At 32.6% G+C, this 24,517-nt stretch overlaps 1 protein-coding gene across 1 annotated transcript; it reads left to right on the forward strand.

Annotated features, from left to right (window-relative positions):
* Positions 1–2,553: 2,553 nt before the first annotated feature.
* LOC127713096 (uncharacterized) lies at positions 2,554–7,925 on the forward strand. The gene is made up of 2 exons (XM_052219724.1): positions 2,554–2,591; positions 6,140–7,925. The coding sequence occupies exon 2, from the start codon at positions 6,141–6,143 to the stop codon at positions 7,821–7,823; it is 1,683 nt and encodes a 560-aa protein (XP_052075684.1). The 5' UTR covers positions 2,554–2,591; position 6,140; the 3' UTR covers positions 7,824–7,925.
* The last annotated feature ends 16,592 nt before the right edge of the window (positions 7,926–24,517 follow it).

Raw genomic sequence — 24,517 nt, forward strand, 5'->3', positions numbered from 1 at the left:
AGTTGCTGTGTTTACCTCGGTTTTGGTTTGTGGCCCGGTTTGTTTTCTCTCAATCGATTTGCGACTTTTGAACACCGGTATACTACTGTTGCTTTAATTTATGAGTATTCATTTCCATCGTAAACTTTATAGCTCTGTCCATAGAACATCGGAAGACATTTTCAGATCTTCATCGGATTTTGTCCAAATAATAAAGCAGTCGTCTAGATATCTCTTCCAGGATGTTTAAAAATTCCCTGGCCATTTCTATACCGAAAATGTCCTCAATCTCCTGATATTGTTTCTGTTGTTAAAAACTCATTACTTGGGTAGCGTAAGTTGGGGAATATGTTTTACTCAAAGCAGTTTGTATTTAGTTTTTCTCATCAAAATAAAATGTATTGTTTTCCAAGATAAATTTTACGGATTCTAAAACAAAATCGATGGTAAAGCGATTGGGTATTGCATCCCTGTGTTTTTCTATCCAATCTTTTACGGCCGCAATTGCCAGGTCATGTGGTATATTTGTATATCAGAAAGTGAAATTAAAGAACTTTGCAAGATGCACTTTATTATATGCCTTTGAGAAGGCTATGCATGAATTCGGTTTCCTGTGATTAAAAAAAAAATAAGTTGATCATTTTCGAGCACTACATCCCTAAGAACATGTTACAGAACAAATAACTAATTGGATTTATAGTTAATTTGTATTTTTGTTTTGTCCTGAATATGTATGAAATATTTGCCACTGGAAGTAAAGCAACCGACGATCAATCAATCAAGTTACTGATATCACTTATCTCATTGTTATTAACAAATGGCCCATCCAAAGAAAAATTAAGAAAACTATATTATTGTTTCAAACTTATTACAAATATGCTAATTGGTATTACCTCACAAGATACCAGATACCATATCTTTTTACACTAACTGCATTATTTAGACGGGTATTACTTGATTAACCTATTTCAAACTTGTTTCCTTTATTAATGTTACGACCTTATAATTTCGAATACATCTTGATCGGTTTATACATATTCTATAATTTGAAGGATTGTCGTTCTTTTATTTTTACACTCCGTAGATACTGAATTGAATTACGCGGAAAAGCAAGAGTTTTGTTTTTATTTTTTGGCAAATCTCTCCGGCAACGTTAACCTTAGTTGTTTTGACTTTTTTTTGGTCACTTTTGTTCATACTGTCCATACTGTTTTAATGTTTATATACAGCCCTTCCTTTCAAACGTTTGGGTTTGAGTGTTTCTGATGAGGGTAAATCCAGAAAAGCGCTTAGGACGTCCGATATTTATAAAGTAGTATTCTCATTTTTTAGTGTTTTAATGTTTTATGATGGCTACTTATTTGTGCACATACACCTCCCCTCGTCACTCCTGCTGACATAACATGATAGCGATCTTTTTACTGACATTACAATTTATAAACAAATATATTTCAGATACATTTCTGTCCCTATCCAACATACCATACGACTTATTTTTAAATAGCTGACCGTATATCCTGACCTTCCCCCCGATTAAACCCTACCTTGCAGAACCTTCGGAGTTCTTATTTTTTCAGTTTTCAATTTGGTCTCACCCTCACCATGCATGGTATATATTTCCAACTGAACGTTAAGAAATAACAATTAATTGATATTTTGGATAACTATGTGATGCATTTTCATAGCTCATCAACTTACCAAACAACTTATAAATGTTCGCACTAAATGTTCATGTAACAAATTGTTACCTGTGTTAGTTACAGGTGCTTGGAAAATTGACCCCGCTTTTTTCGAAATATTGAGAAAGAAATAAGAAGAAAAAGGTGGTCCATGCCCTAAGCGCTTGTTGCATCGATAGGAATGTTACCTAGTGTATCAACGAATTCTTGACAAAAAGGTACAATATACAAGGAAACACGTCTCTCTCCCGTTCGTTAGTCAAATAGATGAAAGCACTTACATAATGGGAATAATGTATGACAAAGATATCTGTGTTGTTAGTTTAACATAACATTTCACCAATCAGAGTTATAACATAAGTACAAATAAGGATGAAGTTAGATAATATAGAATTAAAGAGAGCATGAAACGATAAAAGCAGCCATAGATGTATTTTGGTTATGTGTGTCATTGGTTTTCTAAATGAGGGTCGTGATGCGGTTTACAAAATGGAGAATAAAAGTAAAAAGGTACAGAATTAAAGGCTAAAAAATGTTGAAGGAATAGCCAAAAAATAAAGAATAGAGACTTATGGGTTAAAATATAAAAATAAACAATAATGAGCAAAACAGATAAAGAATAGAGAAAAAAAAAAGAAACGAAAAACCCACCATCCAGACCCTCCTATATAAACCATTTCTGTTTACTCCAGATCTATTTATTCATATAACATGTATACATCACCAGTGGCTTAATAAAAGAAACCATACAAGATTTACATAGCATAAATGTTATTGTCAGGGTATATAAAAGAATTTCAAAACATTCTTGTTTCCTTTAGTAAATAGTACGTTTAAATAAACCGCGATAATTTTATAAATAATCTATGACGCATATTGGTCACATAACAAATTATCTGCCGCTGCTTGTTTTACAGATTTGGTGAATCTCACGTATAACATTGTTTCTAACATTTAAAACACTTACAAATAATACTCTTGATGTGTAATTGACATATGTGTACCACATTTGATCAAAATAAGAGTTTTGAAATACTAGAAATATTGTATATCATTAACTTCCCATTCTACTTTCGTTTTCTGTTTGCTTTGAATTTTTTTGTAATCTGATTAAGTATAATTATAAGTGTAATATAATACACTCATAATACATTATTGTACCGACCAATTAAAAGTCTCCTGGTTGTTTGGTTACAATATATATTTTTGTGCCCATCATTTTCCTTTTTAGTTCCCCGCGCAACGCGATGCGGGGAACATAGAAATACCGGGCATCCGTCTGTCTGTCCATCCGTTCGTTCGTCTGTGCGACCGTCCGTCCGTTCTTGTTAGCGCTCTCACGTGTACAATTCTTGTCAGATTTTTATGAAACTTATATCATAGGTTTATAACAGCAATGTCTTGGACGAGTTCGAAAATCAATTCGGATCAATCGTTTTTAAGTGTTTAAAAGAGTTATGCCTCTTGGATACATTAACTATATTTAATATTGCATCGTTAGCGCTCTCATTTGGTCAATTCTTGCCAGATCTTTAAGAAATAATATCATAGGTTTATATAAGCTATGTCTTTGACGAGTACAAAAATCAGTGCCCATCAATTATTTTTAAAAGAGTTATGCCCCTTGGAAACAGTATTTATGTTGAAAATTGCATTGTCAGCGCTCTCATGTGTACAATTCTTGCCAAAATGTTATAACCTTAAATCATAGATTTATATAAGCAATGCATATAACTAGTTCGAAAATCAGTGCAGATCTATAATTTTTAAAAGAGTTATGGCCATCGGAAATATTAATCGTATCGAAAATTGCCTTATGAGCGCTCTAATGTGTACAATACTTGCCAGATATTTATGAAATTTATATTAAAGGTTGATATCATCAATGTCATTGATGAGTTCAGAAATTTGATTAATAATTATTTTAAAAGAGTTTTGCCCCTTGTAAATATTGATTATATGGAAAATTGTATTGTTAGCGCTCTCATATTTTCAATTCTTGCCAGAATGTTATGAAATTTATATCTTAGGTTTATATCAGCAATGTCTTGGAAATTTTCAAAATCAAGTTCTGATCAAATATTTTTATCAAGTTATGCCCCTTGGAAATATTAATTATAATGGAAATCACATTGCATATGCTCTGAAGCTTTCATTTCTCTAAGATATTGACCAAAAGATTTAAATAAACCAACAAAAAGTGCTGTTTTTGCTCTTGTAACTTGGGATGATAAAAAATGTGCAACGCGGGGCACATTGGAACTCTGTTTTATTATTTGAATATAAATTTTAACACCCCTTTATTCTCCATTCTTATTTTTTCGCCTATTTATCTATTCTTTTTTATTTTTTCTAAGGGGATGGGGTTCATTTTCATGTTGTAGTGGTGACTTATTCTTTATAATGTAAATCTAATCCAGACCCTCATCAACGTAGGCCTACATCAAATAGAAACGAACTTTTAAAATTGAGAATGAAATTTTGTCAGCGTAAGTTTGTTCCTCCTAACAGAAAGTACTCTGGAAACTGTTATAACTATTGCTATAATGGCTGATTCTTTTAAAAAATATCTATAACCTTTATTCCGTCAGGTAGAACTACTATATCATTGTTTGCAGTGGAGGTAATATTTCAGTATATTTCTTTCATTTAGAACTTTACATGTAGGACTTCTAATTTATGACTGCTTTACATACACCACTTAACTTAATAAGAAAAATAAATGTAATAATGACTACATAGCAAGAAGCACTAAATGTTGGTGTAAACCTAACCAAATTACGATGTTTTGTTAACTATTTGCTTAAATAATTTTGTAAATGTCTTTATGTGTATAAAATTTAATCAATAGAAATAAAAAAGAAGTATGACGCTACGGTTTGACCTATTGTAGGCGAAACTACAAATGTGCTATACAATGCATCAACCGACATTTCAACATTCTTCATGTGTTCAATCTGTTATGATAATAAAACGCTTCTTAGTTAACATAGAATCATGGAGCACTTAAAACATAAATGAGACGAAAGACATGCAATAAAGCGATTCTTATGTTGTTTTTTTTTTAAATATTTTTAATGATTGTCAATTTGTTTACCATGTCAACTATTCAGAAAAAAACATTGTGATCAGGCAGAAGAAAAAATAATATTTTCTGATAGAGAGATTTAGCCATTTAATTGAAATACAAATGCATAGTCCTTGACAAATAAATTCGCGATTTACGTAACAACAACAACAAAAAACTCAATACCTAAGGACTAAATGGTCTTAGCCTTACTTGTTTAAAAAAGACTTATTTCACAATTTCATATTCATTTCAGTTTATAAACTGTACATAAGTTAGACTTATAATAAATGGAAAATTTATTACATCCAATATCGATTCAATTTCTTATTTGACGTTATTTATTGAATTTGCATTTAGTAGATAATTTTAAGTCCACTTTATCATCAATTTCACCCAAGGCGCCGCTGCGACGAGTTCTATTTTTCGGAGCTCCATTTTATACATTTCTCAATTTGTTAAAGGAATGTTGCGGTGCTACTGTGACATCGTAGATGTATGACCGCCCTTCATTATCCATGTGGATTAGTACTTCTTTAGACAAGGCGAATGAGAGATGATTTACTGTCTCTTATGTCTCAATGGCAAGCTGGCAAATTTGTTACTTAGGAAAGAAATTTATATAATCATTAGCCTTTGTAGATTATTTTTCTAGAAAAAAAATCAGATTTTTGATAGATATCTATTGCTATTAAAATTTTGAATTTTCCATTATTTAATATCATTGTTTCATTGTATACGTCTTAATTAATATTTCAAAGTATCATACAAGTAAGGAACGTCTTCTCAAATGTTAGGAACGCTCAAATTTCAACACTTGAAAGCCAGGGATGTATATATACAGAGAACTATTAGGAACTACATGTACATAGGACGCATCAAATTAATAAAGTGATATTTTCATTAACAATATGAGTTAGACAAATAACACATAATATTGAAGCTTATGTTCTAATTCGTATCCTTCAACCGAACATAAAACATTTATCAATATAATACAAAACTATCACATGGGAGTAGCCACTTGCAAAAGTCAAGTGCATTTTTATTCAGGTATTAAGTACACGTAATTCATTTTATATCAATGAGAATTGTCTGTCTCTAACAAGCACATCAATATTTGCGACCCATCTTGGACTATCAACCTGTAAATAAATATTTTTTATAATTATTCATTTGGACAAACGCCTCTAGCGCACTTGACTGCAATGACTCGAATAACGATAACTACTATCAAACCACCCGTGCATTAAATTCTACCCGTATACTTTTATATATCCAATCAAACAGACATATCTATAAATAGAATAAACACGTGTACCTTAAAAACAACAAATTTGCATCGATATATGTACAACTTTGATAAATATAATATTTAACGTAAAATCAAAGTTTTCATTCTTCTGTTTTGTAGCATGTCGAGTAAACTGACTGTATGTGGAGTATGTGAATACCGTAAGATCAACAAATCACCGGTGGTCTGGTGTTTTGAATGCGAAGAAGGACTTTGTCAGGAGTGTAGAGAGCATCATGCAGCTTCAAAGGGGTCAAGAGACCACAGTATTGTTCCAATCTCCGAGTACCAGAAACTACCTACCAATATATTGGAAATTACTCAAACTTGTCCAAAACACAATGAAAAATACCAAATATTTTGTAAGAAACACGATTTTCCATGCTGTAGACGATGTGTTGTTGAAACGCATGATGATTGCAAAGAGCTAAACGTTATTGATGACGTCATAAAAAATGTTAAATCATCAAATGCATTCTTGGAAATGGAACATACATTATCGGAACTTTCAGAAAATTTACAGAGATTTAGAAAAGATCGGCAAAGCAACATTACAAGTCTAAAGGAGAACAAGACCAAAATAGAAAAAGAGATTCAACAGACACGAGTATTGATTAACAATCATCTGGATAAGCTACAGGAAAGTCTGATGAAAGAATTGTATGCCGCTGAAGAAAAAGAAAACAAGAAAATAAGCTGTTTAATATCATCCATACAAGAGAAGGAAAGGGATATTACAGAATACCAGACCAATTTAGGTAAAATAAAACAACATGCCTCAGACCTGCAGACGTTCTTGGCTATGAAACACATCCAACAAGATGTAACGTACAACCAAAAATTCCTAGAATCTTTATTGAAAGAAGATAAATTGAATCATGTTATCATTTCTTTTGAAAACGAAAACACCTTGAAATCTCTACCTACCATTCTAAACAAGATGGGAACCATTATCTTAGATACCAGGTCAAGTGATATAACACTAACAAGACATAAGAACAAACAAGCACAAATAATAGTACCCATTACATATGTTCTTACCATTGATGATCTAAAACTTACTTTAAGACAGACCGTGAAAACAATTGGTAAGGATATAACTGGTTGTTCCTTACTACCTGATGGAAGAATGATTTTTTCTTGCTACACAAGTAACAAAATCTACGTTATCAAAAACGACGGGTCGTTAGATTTTACATTACAGCCAGGAGAGCGTACATCTCATATAAACTATATAGAGGACAGCCAAAAACTTGTCGTTACATCTGGCATGGACAGTTCAATCACAATAATCGATATGAAAAACAGAAAAACTGAAAAATCGATTAAAGTCGGGTCATGGATTTATGGAATAGTTCACAAGGATGGAAAATTGTTCTATAATGGATTTGAGGGTGGATTATGTGTTGTAAGTTTAGATGACGACTCAGTGACACAGCTAGTTAATGTTAACTTACCTTCGAATAGAAGCATTGCAATATGGTCAGATCATCTTTATTATATAACTAATGATTCTTTAACATGTTGTGATCTTCAAGGCAAATTCAAATGGAAGACCGACCCTGCAGCATTTCTTAATAGTGTACTTGGTATTACGGTAGACAATCACGGACGTGTTTACGTATCAGGCCGTCATTCTAACAATGTCGTTGTAATTTCACCAGACGGAAACAAACATAGAGTTTTGCTGTCAGAGATAGATAGTCTTAAACAGCCAAAAGCTGTGTTCTTTGATCGCAAAAATAACAAGTTACTTATTTCGAACCAAGAAAATGAGGCATTTCTCTATGATGTTTCAAATTAATGAATTGGTACAATACCCTTAAATTGCAAGTTGTGTCATGGTTTTATGTGTTTGCATATTAAAGTACCTGTTCCATAAACAATAAAGATATTCAAGGGGTGAGTCAATCTGTTCATAAACTTTCACTCAGTGACGCCATACCGTAACATAACGTGCATTTCGCGGATAATACCGTACAGGAAGTTGTTAGTTCCCAAACAAGTACTTCCCATTCAAAACAAAAACTATTCCTATGATATACGTCTTTGTAGGTCAATATCGTTTGCTTTCAACATTTTTTATTGTATGTTTTTTTTTGTTATCAATGCTGAACCAAGAATTGATAGTAAACAAAATATCCGGTTAAATAAATGTTGAAAGCCAACAAAATGGACATACGAAGGCTTAAATCATAAGACTAACGAAGAAATATGTCACATATACAAATTTTTTCAATGCAATTTCTGTCATGATAACGGTCACCTGCAATTTTGTTCTTCAAAATTCAGCATTGTTTAACATATACACAATTCTTTAAAATGTTTTCTCTAATCTACGAAAATAAGCAATAATCACTAATCATTATTACATCTTTAATGACCAATTTCTTTAAAACAAGAGATTGACATACTACAGCAAAAAGTGAAATAACACAAATAACGAATTACGAGGAAAATTCAAAACGAAAAGTCCCTAATCAATTGGCAAACCCAAAAGCTCAAACACACCAAACGAACGAATAACAACTGTCATATTCCTGACTTGGTACAGGCATTTTGTTATGTAGAAAATGGTGGATTAAACCTGGTTTTAAAGCTAGCTAAATCTCTCACTTGTACGACAGTCGCACAAAATTCCTTTATATTGACAACAGTATGTGAACAAAACAAACAGACATACTAGGTAAAAATGTAAAAAAATAGGAGTACAGCTGTCACCATTGTGCTATAATCTTAATCACTACACATGCTATGAAATTAAAACCAAATATATTAACAAAGAAAATCAAAACTCCATATAGACAAAGCACATCAGCAAAAACGAAAGATAAGAATACAAAAATTTAACATAGCATAATATCACAATGACGGGATGTATAAGTACCGAGCCACGTCAAACGGAAAATAGACTAAACAGTAAAAGAAACAATTTACAACGACAAATAAAAGAACAATATAACGCGTAATTAAGATGATAAACAACGTCAGGGCCTAGAATCTATACTTCAAGACCATCGTGTATTATTTGTGAAGCTGATATGGAATATTTTTATACAAGGTCTTGGTGTGTTCCGATGATCTTTTTTTTTTTAGAAAAAAGACGAGACGTTATTTGACACAACCCTGGTTCATCAACATTCTGCTCAGACACTGTTGACGTTTTACAAAGTCTGAGAAGCAGCTGCAAGCTCTTGAATACCGAATGAGTTGGAAAATGTATATTCCATATGCAGGTGAAGTTGGTTTATTGGTACTTAGATGGGGGAAATTGATAATTTCAAAATTTAAATCGTCTTGTTTGTAATAGATTCTGGTACTGAGATGAACGCTTAAGTCAAATTTAGGTATAAGTTTAAAAATGAGGCAGATGAAACCGTGTCTGTTATTTCCTTAATTTCAAGTTCTGGAACCCAATCAGAAAAATTTAGACTGTTAATTGAAAGAACATTCAATATATCTGAATGTGAAATTAAATGATCTGGTTTCTTTGATTTTTTTTCTGAAGGAACTCCGACTCATATGAAAATTACGGAGAGGTCGACAAGGAGAGGCCCACAGTTCGTACCCATAGAAATGCCGAAAAATTGTTGAAAAGTCTACCTCCGATTTCAACAAATATGCTGTCAATATGAAACTCCAGCATACTGATCACTTGTTCCTCTGTGTAGCATGGTTTACTTTTTTTAACTTTTAACAAAATATGCCGTATGGTATAAAGAATCACTGCAATAACTTTGTGATGGGTTTGTAAAGGTGAATCTGTTGCATGCCAGTGGCAGTTCAATATTTCTGCCCTCAATAAAATCGGGCGACCCATTTTTCAGAATTGACAAATAACATATTTTTTGCTGTTTTGAATAAATCCAATAGGCTAACTGGGATTAAGAAATATAGTCCAGCCGGCGTGCAGTAAAACCCGTTGGTTTGTCAGTTTGATTCAATGCGGGATGAATGAATATGCAATCACTTCCGGTCAGAATTGGGGCAATACATTTGAGGCCTCATTAGAGAGACAGTCAAACTCGCTGCACTTAAAAGAACCCTTGTAATAATTCATACAGTGGCATATTGCAAGACCCAATGTCTGTCACTGTCAAGCAAATTACAATTAGATATTTTGCAATTGTAAATTTGTTACAACGACGGTTTTGTCCTTGAAATATCATTTTGTAAGCCAAGCCACATCGCCGTCGTTAATCCGCACTTAGGCATTGACTTCTAAACATTAAACCGTTTACATCTCTAGATTTTAGGGTCAAGAAGAAACGTTAAAGATCGTTAGACGGATTTGTAAAAGTGTTTTTAGAACTTGTTTCCAAATCCCATATTTGACTGCTATTTTTAATTTTACTAAACCATGATTATAATTTGCAATGCTATATCCTATTCAAACTGGACTTTTTAACGACAAATCCCTGAAGACTTTCAAGAGTACGAGGGTCACACAGTATAAATCACTATGTAAAATTGGACAATTTTGTTTTATTTTGTTCAGTTGATTTTTTCTTCTTTCTTACATTTCGCACTTTACTATTCCTTGGATTTTGTTTATTATTTGAAGAATAGTGTGTTTATAGCAATTCCCTGAAAGCTTCGGCTGAATTTATTTTAGATTCGGAGCGATCTAGATGATGAAATAGTGTATTGCCACTTTTTTTTCAAAACCACATTATTGACCTCTATAGCTGTCTTTGTGTGTGTATATGAGATTTTGTAATTTGATTCATTTTGTATTTTTTTGGAGGGGGAGGGTGGAGTTGGTTGGTTGGTTTGGCGTCAGGAAAGATAGTGTAACATGGTTGGTGTTCATTTTGATTATTGATCTTCCAATAGACCCGGACCGGTTATCGACATGGTAAGCATCTTCTGTCTGGTATGTATTAATCACCAGATATGAAAATTTCACACTCATTTAAAATGTCATATTAAGGAATCGGTAGTTGATTGATTAAGGTCTTTTGCTAGAATATATAAATCTGTTCAAAATCATGTCGCTAGAGTTGAGTCATAAAAGCATTGTATTGGTCTACTTATTTGCAATGGTGACCGAAAAACTTCTGAAAAGTCCTTTTCGGTTGTTCTTTAAAGATACATGTATGAAGCATTATGAATTCTTCATGTGAGTACTAAAACAAGTTGATTATAGTAGCACTACATCCCAAAGACCCAATTTGAAGAACATATACTCAATTGGACTTATTGCTAATATGTTTTTGTCCTGAATATGCATGAAATATTTGCCACTGGAAGAATCAAATTTCTGGTATTACTTTTCCCATTTGTTATTAACACACGTGTCCAACACAAAGAACAATTGAAGAAACATTTTAGTGTTGCTTCACTCTTATAACACATGTCTATCTTATTGTGTACTATTATTTGTCTGTTTGTATTTTTCATTTTTAGCCAGGGCGTTGTCAGTTTAATTTCGATCTATGAGTTTGAATGTCCCTTTAATATCTTTTGCCCGTCTTTTATCTCACAAAATACCAGATTTTTTGGGAAATATTTTTTCGAATTAATAGGAAAAGAAATAACAAGAAAAAAGGGGGTCCATGCCGCAAGGGGAAGTTGTGTTGTGATAAGAATGTTCCCTTATTTATAAATGAATTCTTAATAATACGTAAAGTTTACAAGGAAACATGTCTCTCTCTTTAATCAAATTAATGAAATTACTAGCATATTGGGAATAATGTAAGAGAAAGACACCTGTGTTGTTAGTTTGACATAACATTTCACCAATCAGAGTTATAACATAAGTACAAATCAGGATGAAGTTAGAGAACTTTAGACTCAAAGAAAGCATGATACAGTTAAAAGCAGCCATAGATGTATTTTGGTTATTTATGTCATTTCTTTTCTAAATCGGGGTCGGGACGCAGTTTACGGAATAGAAAATAAATTTAAAAAGTACTGAATTGAAGGCCAAAATATAAGGAATAGCACAAAAAATAAAAAGTAGAAAATAATAAGTTGTTTAAATTTAAAAGATAGAGAATAATAAACAAAACAAATAAAGAATAGGAAAAAAATAAATGAAAAACCAACCATCCACCATTATTATTCATAATACATGTATACATTGCCGGTTGCTTAACAATAGAAACCATAAAAGTTTTGCTAAGCGTACATTTTATTGTCATGGTATTAAATGAATTTCAAATATTTCCCCCGTAAGTAAAAAGTATGTGAAACATTTTAAATAAACCGCGATAATTTTATAAATAATTAATGACGCATATTGGTCACGTGACAAATTACTGGCCGCTGCTAGGTTTACAGATGTGTTGAATCTCAGGTATTACATTGTTTTTAACATTTACTTACAAATAACATCCTTGATGTTTAGTTGACTCGTGTTTACGACGTTGTATCAAAATACGAGTTTTGAAATACTACAGTTAGGCCACACCAAATTAATGTCTCTTTCTTCGGACACTTTCCGTAAAAAAGGGTAGCAAGAGAGCGAAATTTTTTTATCTGTTTTTTTTTCGAAGTTTCATTTTTGGCAGGCGAAAGTATTTTTTACTAACGAGCGATATTATTTTTGAAATATTAAAACAATTAAATCTATGAAAAGCATTTTTTGCAAGCGAGCGATCAGAAATTTACACAGTTGTGGTGCTTCATGTTTTTATATATATCATATCCTACTTCTCATATTTCACCACTGTGCTTCTTAATATGTTCTCAGACACCCTGTTGAATCTTTTCACAACATTTCTAGTACACAGATTGTTAACTAGTAGTAACTAGTAGCAAATCATAGATAATTTCGTGTAGTCTGCTCAAATAAAGATCCAGCTGAACATGAAATAGTACAACAGCATTGAACAGGTACACATTCATGTTTGATGACAGTTATAGTTGATGCATTATACATTTAAGGTATGATTGCCATTGAAACAACTATCCACCGAAGTTCAAAGAAATTGATATTTACAATTAAAGGCAACTATACAGCCTTTACCAATGAGAAAACGCATCCCGTATAGTCGACTGTAAAAGGCCCTGACATGAAAAATATGAAACAATTCATTTGAGAAAACTAAAAGCTAGTTCATAACAAAATAATTTACGAAAAACAAATTTGACAAACATGAACCAACAACCAGTGAACTACAGCTGGCTCCTGACAGGCACATATAGAACGGTATGTTGTTTCAAATAAACTTATGCAAAGCATTATATGCATGTATAAACTTTTATATACAACTACATATGAGTGTATACAACAAGATGAAAATTAATTAAAGGACTGCCCTTCAAAAACTACATCAATTATATTTCTACGTATTCAAATACATCACACCAGATGCTATATATATATACTAATTACCAGTAAACGAAAGAAACATTGTAATACATTCCACTTAATAGTCATGCTTTGCTGAAGAATTTAATATGACCAATTAATTGATTGTTGGAAGCTTTATAACATTCAATGGCAAATGATTCATGCATGTTTAGGATGAGAACAAATTCACAATAATCACAATGGGTTATTCCTGCAACAGATGAGGTCCGGGAAGAGGGTCGGTGAAATTTGGACTGCCACGGGAAAAATGAGGGTACATTGTACATTAGACAGGGACAGAAATTCAGCCTTGCAACAGGCCACCTACTGACCCCTCAGAGTTGTTGCAAGGGTTTTCAATGCTCAAAGAATGTGGCACTCTCCTTACACGAGGCATCAGATTTAACGTCCCAATTCTTAAGGGCATCGATACAGTTTCACGTTATATTGTCATTTTTATAATTTTGAAATATGTTGTAGGCCTGGGCGAGTTATAAAAGAAATTACCAAATAAAACATATGTCACTGTGCTTGTTTTCGAGAAAATTGAGGCTGAAAATTGGGGTATTTTGCACTTTTGTAAGAAAGTTAATCAATGTTATCATAATTTTGGAGTAGATATTATTCGTCATAAATTGATAAGATTAGATTCAATCTGATGCTGTGATAAGTGAGAATAATTGAAAAATGGATCCCTACAAGAATGACTGGTTAGTTATTCAAGCCATGCTTAAAATTACGGATAAGATGCTCAATGTAGGATATTTTTTTCACCTTAGAATGTGCAAAAAGAGAGTTTCTTATATTGTCATTTTTCTCATTTTTCTACATTAACTGCCTTTTGTCATGCTTACTCAAAATAGCAAATAAAAAATATATGTCACCTTGTTGGATTCTAGAGATAAATCGCGATTTATCCTAAAAATTGCGTCACCCCTAGGTAACCTCAACGTTAGTGCGAAATTGCACGACGTCGCTGTCAGACAATTTCGACGTCTCCCGCCAATTATCTCTGCAAGTTATCGGCGACATTTTTCAGATGTATAAACAGTGTATATAAAGTGCGAATCCAGTTAGTTCATTTTCACTGTCGTATGCGAGTATGTCTATTGTAGTATAAAGGATGATGGGAAAAACTGTGTTTGTTTACATTTTGAAAATACAAAATAAATGATTTGAAAGTACTTTTTAACAATTTCATTAGAATGTATCTTTTTAATGTATAATAACAGGATTAAAGTCTAAAAAAGAGTAATTAAAGCAGCAGAATCCATAATATTGATTACTGAATGCGATTCATTTTAACTATAGATGCGATGAATTATCACTGTAAGTGCAATCATTTCTGATGTGGAATTTTTGGAGGTGCGATGAATTTTCATTGTTGTTTTATAAGATAATTCGACATGCGACAACTGAAAATAGTCTTCTAATGACTTTAATATTGATGGTATTCACAATTTGAAATGCAAGCTAGTCGTAGATGCTTACTTGAATATACACGGGTATAACCAACGTATGAGTGCTTGTGGACATTGTGCGTTGTGTGCCGTTCGTTGATTTTTTTCCTGTACGTTCGTTGCAGGATTTCGTTATAAATGCACCGTTCGTTAGTAAAACATCGAGAAAATAATTTGCTGTTTCTATTGAAACTAGAAAACACCCGCGACATCGTGGTTCCGTGACTGAATTAGAGTATCTAATTATATATAAGCCTTATTTTTAGCCTGGATTTTCAGTACTCGTATGTCATCCGATAAAGTCATGCTGCTTAAAGATGCACGGTCTCCTCTGCTTTCAAAATCTTTCTGTTTTAACCCGTCGACATGGTACTTATTACTTTTTTGTAATATCAATTATTTAGAAAACAAAAGGGCCTGGAATGGTTTTATTTTTTAATCAACACCATTGTCTTATATTAGTTATATATAAAGTTGAATTTTTTTATTCACCGTTTTTATGTCATGCCGGCTAACAAATTGGAAACTGTTCCTATACGCCTATACTATTTTAAGTTTGGATTTTTAGTATTCGTAATGTCATCTTATAAGGTCGTGCTGATTACAGTACAATAGGAAACAATGTGGTAACGCTTGAATTCAGTACGTCGACTGAGCATGCGCGAAAGCGTATATTACACGGATCGATAACGGTCTCCGAATTTGGATATTTTCTCAAAAGTTGGCGTTTTCTGTGGAAAAAAAATTGTTTTAAAGACAAATTTAGGAAGTACAAATTACTACATTTATACGTAATATTATAAATATTTCCGACTCTGTATGGTTTCAGAGGAGTTGCGGCTCAATGAAATCGGTCTCCTCCTTTAGTATTATTGATACATATCTTTTATTATTTTTAGCAAGCATTTGCAGCAACTATAACTATTTGACATTTCTAACATTTCCTATTGAAGATTAAAACAACATAAATTTTGTATTTGTTTGACGTGAAACAGAACTTACTAGAGCAAGAGAAGCCCACTCATCTCGCCTGATTGCAATCGAGTTTCTAAGAAATCCAGTATTTTGATCTTGAAGTCAAAGGTCAAGCTCACACAAAGGTCGGGTGATATGCGTCACATCGTTTTAAGGTGATACACGTTCATATCTTGCGTATTCAAATATGTAATCCGAAAATATACTGGAGTAAACCATCCATGAATATAACGTATTTTTATGACAAAATTTTCCTTGAAAAGGTTTAGTTCTTTCTTGAAAAAGCTTTGAATTTGTAACGCCGAATCTTACACATTTCTACCATATTGATAGGCTTCGTACAACGAACAGTACACGAATTTACAACAAACGGTACTAAAGAAAGCAAACATACTCCAAAGAGAATATATCGTACAGTGCCCAAATTTTGAGTTCAGTTTTTTTTCAATTAGATGTCTGCAAATAAATACAAGAACGGGTTTCTCATTCGCATTACCTATTTTAAACGACAACAATTCACAAAATACACGGTCGCATTTAGGGTAAGAGCCAACCAATTAATATGCTTTGTTTGTAATTAAATCAAGTTTGAGTTACACATAATGGTTGTTTCGATATTTACAAGTAATTCACAGACCTGTATATTTAAAATATTGACGGGGTGTTCATGTAATACAAACAATAAACAATTCTGTCAGGAACAAAACTTTGATTTCATAAACATTGAATACTTAACTGAGTCTTTGGTGAAAATATTATCCTAATAGGACTCACAAAGTATGCATATATAATCAGTCCTTCTAACTTCATACATGTTGTCAGAGAGTCGGCTGAATTAAGACTTTATATGATGAAATTAATGTATTTCCTTCTGTGAAAATGCATCGCATATACAATAGAAATGAATCGCCCTACAGTGAAAATGAAAGTCAAGTATCATTATTCAACAGTAAACATGAATCGCACAACGAAAACAGCTATAGCGAAATTTAATTCAATATCAATAAACTAAGTAATAAAATCTGTTTTAAGTTATACAACATTAAAAATAATGTTAAAAGGTACATTTTTCTGCAAATGTAACTTAACTGCTGCTTTTAAATCTCTTGCACGCTCTGTTCGTGAACTATTCTTAATATTTATCTATTTGTGTATCAATTTTACACCTGGATGGCTATATGCACGATGAAACCACATTTGCATCTCTTACCTTTATCATGAATTTATAAAAACAGTATATATTATATATTATTTCGTATTTTATTCAAAAATCATGAATTTGTCGTCTGTTTATTTATCATTCTACATCAGAAATTCATAGCGGATACAGTGAAAATAGTATTTCAGGATTCGCACATTACATACACTATAAATTTTGCTTATAAAGAGCTACCTATAAATTGGTAATATAGTTTTCGGAAATAAAATCATGTGTAACATGAATACCTCTCTCTGTTTGTGATCCAAGTGAGAAACATATCAAGCATAGTTATTGCGGACTGTTAATATTGTTTACGGCTTAATTTAAAGACTCGCAAATTAGAACTTGCCATGCAGGTACCGTACACACTCGTCTATTGTTTTAGACCATATGTTGACCTCTAGATGTTTTTTGTTTTCGTTTTGGTTGGTGGGCTGCTGTTTCATTAACATACCCCTTAAAATCCTTTTATTCACATTCTAATCTCTTTTAAGAATTTCACATTTATTCATAAAATCAAACTGTCATTCGGGTCAATTATTACAGTTGAATAAAACTTTGAGGCTCCTACTGTTTTTAAAGTTCACTTGTATATACTTATTTCCATTGGATCACAGCAAAAAGGTTACTTACATGAGGTCTTTTCCTGCAAACGGAACTTGTCTGAAAACAAAAAAAAAATCTTATAAAGCAGAATCTTCAATTTGTTAAAGGAGGCTTTTACGAGACAGAGAAACTGAACCATAATTTTGAAATTTTTCATAATATTTGATTTGGCAAAAACGATTGAAATAATATCTAGAAGACCGGACATATTACCTATACATCCCCCATAACTTTGGTTTTGTTTTTGTTCCTTATTATTTCTCTCCCAAATTTCAACATATACCGTCCCAAATTACGATATTAAAGCAAGTCACTTCTTAAAGCATTTATAATCTTCTTAGTAAACGTTCAGAAATAGCACACAATGTTGTAGAAACCTCAATGTGTAATAAGGTTATTGAAAACTGGCCCTACCTCTTTCGGTTTTTCACTATTATATTGGCATACATTCTCCTCATTCTTTAATACTGTATTTTTTCTGGGGCGGGAAGGGGGGGGGGGGTGTAAAGTTAAAATCCAAATACTTCTCTTATAGCGTAATTTTATTGGCAAATAACTATATATATTTTGATCCCCCTTGCGACGCGTTGCAGAGTACATAGAAATATCGCACGTCGGTTCCTCTGTCTGTCCTCCCGGTTTATTAGATTTTTCAAGTGTACAATTCTTGCCTGAATTTTATAGAACTTATATCGTATGGACACGTTCGAAAATCAGTGCCTATCAACTATTTTTTTAAAGAGTTATGGCGCTTAGAAATATTAATTATATTGGGTATTGCATGGTATATATATTTGCAGTTAATCCGTAACTTCTCTAAGATATTTGTTAAAAGTTTTTAAGAAAAAATTTTTTTTTGGTTATTGCCCTTTGTTGGATAAATTACGTACAACGCGGAGGTTATTGGAAATTGTTTTATGTTAATAATAGCGGCATACCATAATTCATTTTACATAAATAAATGGAATAAAATGTTCCGTTTGGAAATTTACTGCTTCATGTACCTAAACTTTCGGTATAATATTTTAAAAATCATTGACACAAATTGATATTGACCTTGCTTTTCTGTGCTGTAATAAAATGTCAGAAAGTTGGATCCAAACCAAAATTCGATCATGGATGATGAATGATAATAAAAATGATAATTGGCATGCATAATATTAGTAACACCAAAAGGGTCAGTCGTCTTGAGATTGCTTACTATACGATATTTTGTTGAAGATCTCACAGAAGCTTCAAAATGAGGAACAGCAGAAACAGATATAATTGTTTAATTTCTTATAATTTTATTAGACTTTTATCCTGTTAGAATCAAATGCACTAATATCAAGGGTGTAGAAGTTAACATGTGTGAGAAACATAATTTCGAGCATCGATTATACAAAATTAAATATCGTTCTTATTACGGAAAATTACACGCATAACGTCCCGCAAAAAGTGACGTTTTGCGGGAATTCGAACGCTTAACGTCGCGCCAAGAGATAACTCCCTTGAAACTGTATACGTATCGGATGCCCTTAACGATGTTCGCTACTCTGTACTCTGTTTTAAAATAACAAGCTTTTTAAAAGACTGTTACAAATTGATTGAATATAAATAAAGAAACTGGAAAAGCAGAAAAATAATGGGTCCGTGTGCTTGTTTTCGAGATATAAGGCAATGAAAATTTGGCGGGAAATAGTTCTTTCTAGATTTTTCATACATTTAACATTGGCACCTTTTTTCTTTCAAAAACCATGAAAAAATAACAGATTTTCAAAGATGACATTTTAAACTATATGTAATGAAATTAAGGAAAAAAAGTAGGGATTAGTGGGCAAAATTTTTAAATGGTACTTCATGGATAAAACCAGAGGATTCCGAAAATCTGGCAAAATTTCCAAAACAAGAGGAACGAACATCCTTAACGGACGTGGCTGTACACTTATACATCCCGCATAGCCATACGAATGCCCCACTCTAGCGAGGGTTTAACGCCAGTCGGTAGAAGACCTATGATGACCATATTTCTATTCACCAGTCACCCTAGTTGGGAGGGGGAGGAAGAAGAATTTTATAGCAATCAGATCTTTATGTATATGGGGATATGGCTCTGTGTTGAAGGCCATGCTGTGAACTGTACTAGTTACAAACCTCAACAAATGGTCTGGAGGAAGTTAATCTCATTGACAATCATACAAATTCTTATTTTTAGAAGATTTTGTAAATTGTTTAGTTGGATTGATGCGTTATATTCAATTACCACACACACTTTCTTGTCAAATTCCATGCTTTATAACTGCGTAATGGTACTAGCAAATATAAATGAAAGATTCAAGGGAATAAACATTTTATTCTAAAAGATAAAAAAAAAAGTAAAAAATATAATAGTATCATCGCGGTGCCATTTCAATTCATGTTCCACCATCTTCGGGATTCTCTTTTCATGCATGTTATATTGTCATCATTCAAATCTTCTAATTCGGAGGCTTTGGTGCTTTGTGCCAAATAATGTTGTGGTCTAGCACTGAGCACTTCAAACATATCGGTAAAAGAATCGTCCAAATCACATTCCACTGCTGTGTTTGGTAGTAAGGTAGTTGTCTGCGTTACCACTGTAGCTACTCGTGTCTTGCGTTTGAAATATATATCCTATAGGCCAGAATATTTGTCCATGATACAAAAACGTTGTAAATGTTAGATCTAGATCGATTTTGATGTCAAGTTTCGTGTCTGTGTTACCTGACTTTAAAACGCACAACTGATTAAAATTTTGGTTATATAAATTTAGAGACAGACAAGCGCGGCTCCGTAAAGGACGCGGGTTTTTAAAAAAAGTACTATTTTTTTCTCGTCGACCTTTCACAACACGCGGGAAATCCGACGAAGGCGGTATTAATTTGGCGTGGCCTTATTGTTAATCATTGACTTTCTCATTCTACTTTCGTTTTCTGTTTGCTTTGAATTTTTCTAGTCTGATTTAGTATAATTACAATATGAAACATATTAAACCCCAATGTTGTCGTTAAGAAAAGGAAATATTTGCTACTGGATATGTTACAATCAACAAGAAAACAAACCTAATAATAAAATAGAAAAAGAAAGTATTTGCACAGGAAGTTCTGACTTAAATTTTGGTTCTGTTATACATTACAATATAAAAATAATTGTACAGACCAATAAAGGGTCTTTTGATTGCTTGATTACAAGTAGAAACACCAGAGAGGGTCTTTATGAGGGGTCTTTCATTCTTGTATTTTTCAATTTTCAGGTCGTTTTTTTCAATCTTTATATTTTTTGCTAATTATTCTCTATTATTTTATTATTTTTATTTAGCAAACCATTATTTTGTAATTTTATTTTTGCATTTATTTAAAAAAAAAATTTGCCCATTTTCTGATCAATCGGCCTATTTCCTGATCTATCGGCCCATTCTTCTTTATTGTGTCAACCATATCTAAACCTTCATCAAAGTAGGCCTACAACAAATAGTAAACACAAATTAAATTTCCTACTTTTAAATTTCTTCAGGTAGAGATGAAAATTTTGTCAACGTATATCGACGTATATTTGTTCCCATAACAGAGGTTTCTCTGGAAACGTTGTTGTATCCATTGCTATGATATCATCTGTTTCTGTTGGAACAAACATTCTATAACCTTTATTCCGTCAGGAATAAATACAGCTAACGTAATCAGAAAGAGAAAAATAATAATGGCTGTACTGTAAGAAGCACTTAATGAAAACCTGACCAAACTACGATGTTTTAATAAAAAATATTTTTTAATGACTTTGTTGGTATCTTAATTAATGTGTCCTGTTTAACTAATTGAATTCGAAAAAAGTAATATACAATGTATGAATCTACCATACAACATTCTTTATGTCTAATGGCACCAAATCATAGTACGTCACACCGGTTGCATCTCGAAAAAGGGTTAAAAAAATATTCCTTTGAATTTGACAGTTGTAGGAAATTGATTCTACATTTCATTACAGTAAATTTCTGAGTCATAAACATATATCTTGGGTGTTTCAAAGCACCATTCTTTTTTTTCGGTGTTTCTATAGAACGTTTTTGAAATTTAAGGTAACATGGTTACTTAAGTTTGTACACATGAAAAACAGGGATGCAGATTTGATGGTTAACTTACAGTGATATATGCAATGACATGTTATGTGAAATTTTGTCTGTTGTACTGGACAGGTTAAAACTTTACTCATTCCAAGTATTTTTTTATTTGATCAAAAATAAATTCTGTACAATTTTTTGAAAAGTACATATTTAACAGTGACTAATTAGGGGAAAAACAATGGTGGTATTACTCTTAAATGTGTCAATGAGACAACATAAGTCAAAATACCTCAATTGAGTGATTAAATTGAGAAAAAAACAAATGATAGCTAATTAACGTGAAATCAAACTTACCACTCTTCTGTTTTGCAGCATGTCGAGTAAGATTACTGTATGTGTAGTATGCAAATACTGTAACATCAACAAATCCTCTGTGGTCTGGTGTTCATAATGCGATGAAGGATTTTGTCATGACTGTAAAGAGCATTAGCAGCTTCTAAGGGTTCTAGAGACCATAGTATTGTTCAAATCGCTGAGTACCAGAAGCTTCCTTCCAATATACTGGAAATTTCTCAAACTTGTTCACAGCACAAGGAAAAATACCAAATATTTTGTAAGAAACACGACAGTCCTTGCTGTAGACGATGTGTTGTTGAAACGTATGACAATTGCGGAGAGTTAAACGCGATAGATGACGTCACACAAAACTTTAAGTCTTCAAATGCATTCTTAGAAGTGGAACAAATGCTTGCGGAACTTTCAGAAAATTTACAGAGAATAAGAAAAGGTCGTCAAGACAACATTACAAGTCTTAAGGAGAACAAGACCATTATTGAAATAGAGATTAAGGAGACACGAATATTGATTAACAATCATCTGGCTAAAATGCAGGATAGTCTGATGAAAGAGTTGTATGCCGCTGAGGAAAAGGAAAACATGAAAATAAGCCGTTTAATATCATCCATACAAGAGAAATAAAAGGAGATTGCAGAATGCCAGAACAATTTAGATAAAATAAAACAACATGCCGTAGACCTCCAGACATTCTTGTCTATGAAACACAGCCAACAAGATGTAACAAAAAATGAACAATTCATAAAATCCGTATTGAAAGAAGCCAAAATGAACCAAGAAACCCTTTCTTTTGAAAAAGAAAACACTTTGAAAACTCTACCAACCGATCAAAATAAGATAGGAACCATTATCTTAGATAACAGGCTAAGTGATACAACATTAACAAGCAGAAATAACAAACAAGCACTGATAATCGTGCCTACCACACATGTTTCTAACATTGACTATCTTAAAGTAACCTTAATACAGACCTCGGAAACAATGGGAACAGCTATCACTAGTTGCTCCTCTCACCTGATGGCAGAATGATCTTTTCCGACTACGTATTATATCAACGATGATAATTCATTAACATGCTGTGATCTTCAAGGGACATTTAAATGGAAATTAGAACTTGCAGCATTTCTTCAAAATGCACAGAGTATTTCAGTAGACAATCACGGAGGAGTTTACGTATCAGGCTTTCGTTCTCACAATGTCGTTGTAATTTCATCAGACGGAAACAAACACAGAGTGTTGCTGTCAGGGAAAGATGGCATCAGCTTTCCTCAAGCTTTGTTCTTTGATCGAAAAAATAACAAGTTACTAATTTCGAACCAAGAAAATGAGGCATTTCTCTATGATGTTTCATAATGTATTGGTACACATTTTCAAATCAGCTTTCTTTAATAAATTAGTTTTTAATAAAAAAAAATGCGGTTTTCTTAATGAAACATCTACAAATGCTTTTGAATTCAAAATATGGTGCATTCAAAGATTTTACACGTAGACTTTTGTGTAACTGCACCTTATAAAGTCATGAGCATTCCTCTACTAAATTCAAAATAAAAATTGTTTGTGCCTGTCCCAAGTCAAGAACCTCTAGCATTTGTGAGTCTTGTGTGATGATTTAGATTTTGGTTTGTTTGTAAGTTTCGGAATTAAGTTTGACGTCTATTTCGTTGAAATCGTATACATTATTGTTACGGTGCCAGTTGGTGCCCGCCTCCGGGTACGGGATTTTACCGCTGCGTTAAGACCCATGTGTGGCCTTTGGCTGTTTTCTGCCCTTTTTATTCGGGTTGTTGTCATCACCCATCTCCGTTCTGTATTCTAATTAGAGCGCGAAATTATGAAGAAATAATGAAGAAATAATAATAAACAAAAAGTTTAAAGCTTTGAATTGTCTGGTTTATTTTGGAGATTCGTCATTGGTATTACAATGTAGATTAATTGAGTCCTCTTGTTGCATATTGATTTATCAAATGCATTAAATTACATTGTGCATGTATGACATAATGGTCATATTTCTTACTTGGTTTTAGAGTGATTAAGATAATAACACAACGTTGACTGCTGAACCCCTATTTTTGACATTTTTACCTATTATGTCTGTTTGTTTTGTTCACACATGGTTGTAAATATAATAGAATTTTATGCGACTGTCATACAAGTGAGAGGTTTAGCTAGCTATAAAACCAGGTTTAATCCACCATTTTCTACATAAGAAAATGCCTGTACCAAGTCAGGAATATGGCAGTCCATTCATTTGATGTGTTTGAGCTTTTGATTTTGCCATTTGATTAGGGACTTTCCTTTTTGAATTTTCCTCGATGTTCAGTATTTTTGTGATTTTACTTTTTACATGTATATATAATGGAAACTGATTGATGGACGTTTTAATATTTGGAAGAAAGTTTCTCTGTAAGATATGAGATAAAATATTTATAAGTATAAAATCTAGTCAATAGGACTGCTACTGAATAACATAATTAAACAATAAGAATATGTATTATTTATAAATGACCTTTTATAATCTGTTATTCGGAATGTGGTTTTGCTCTTGTTG

Source organism: Mytilus californianus, unplaced genomic scaffold (assembly GCF_021869535.1).
Source record: "Mytilus californianus isolate M0D057914Y unplaced genomic scaffold, xbMytCali1.0.p SCAF_8, whole genome shotgun sequence".
In the NCBI taxonomy this organism is placed as follows: Eukaryota; Metazoa; Mollusca; class Bivalvia; order Mytilida; family Mytilidae; genus Mytilus; species Mytilus californianus.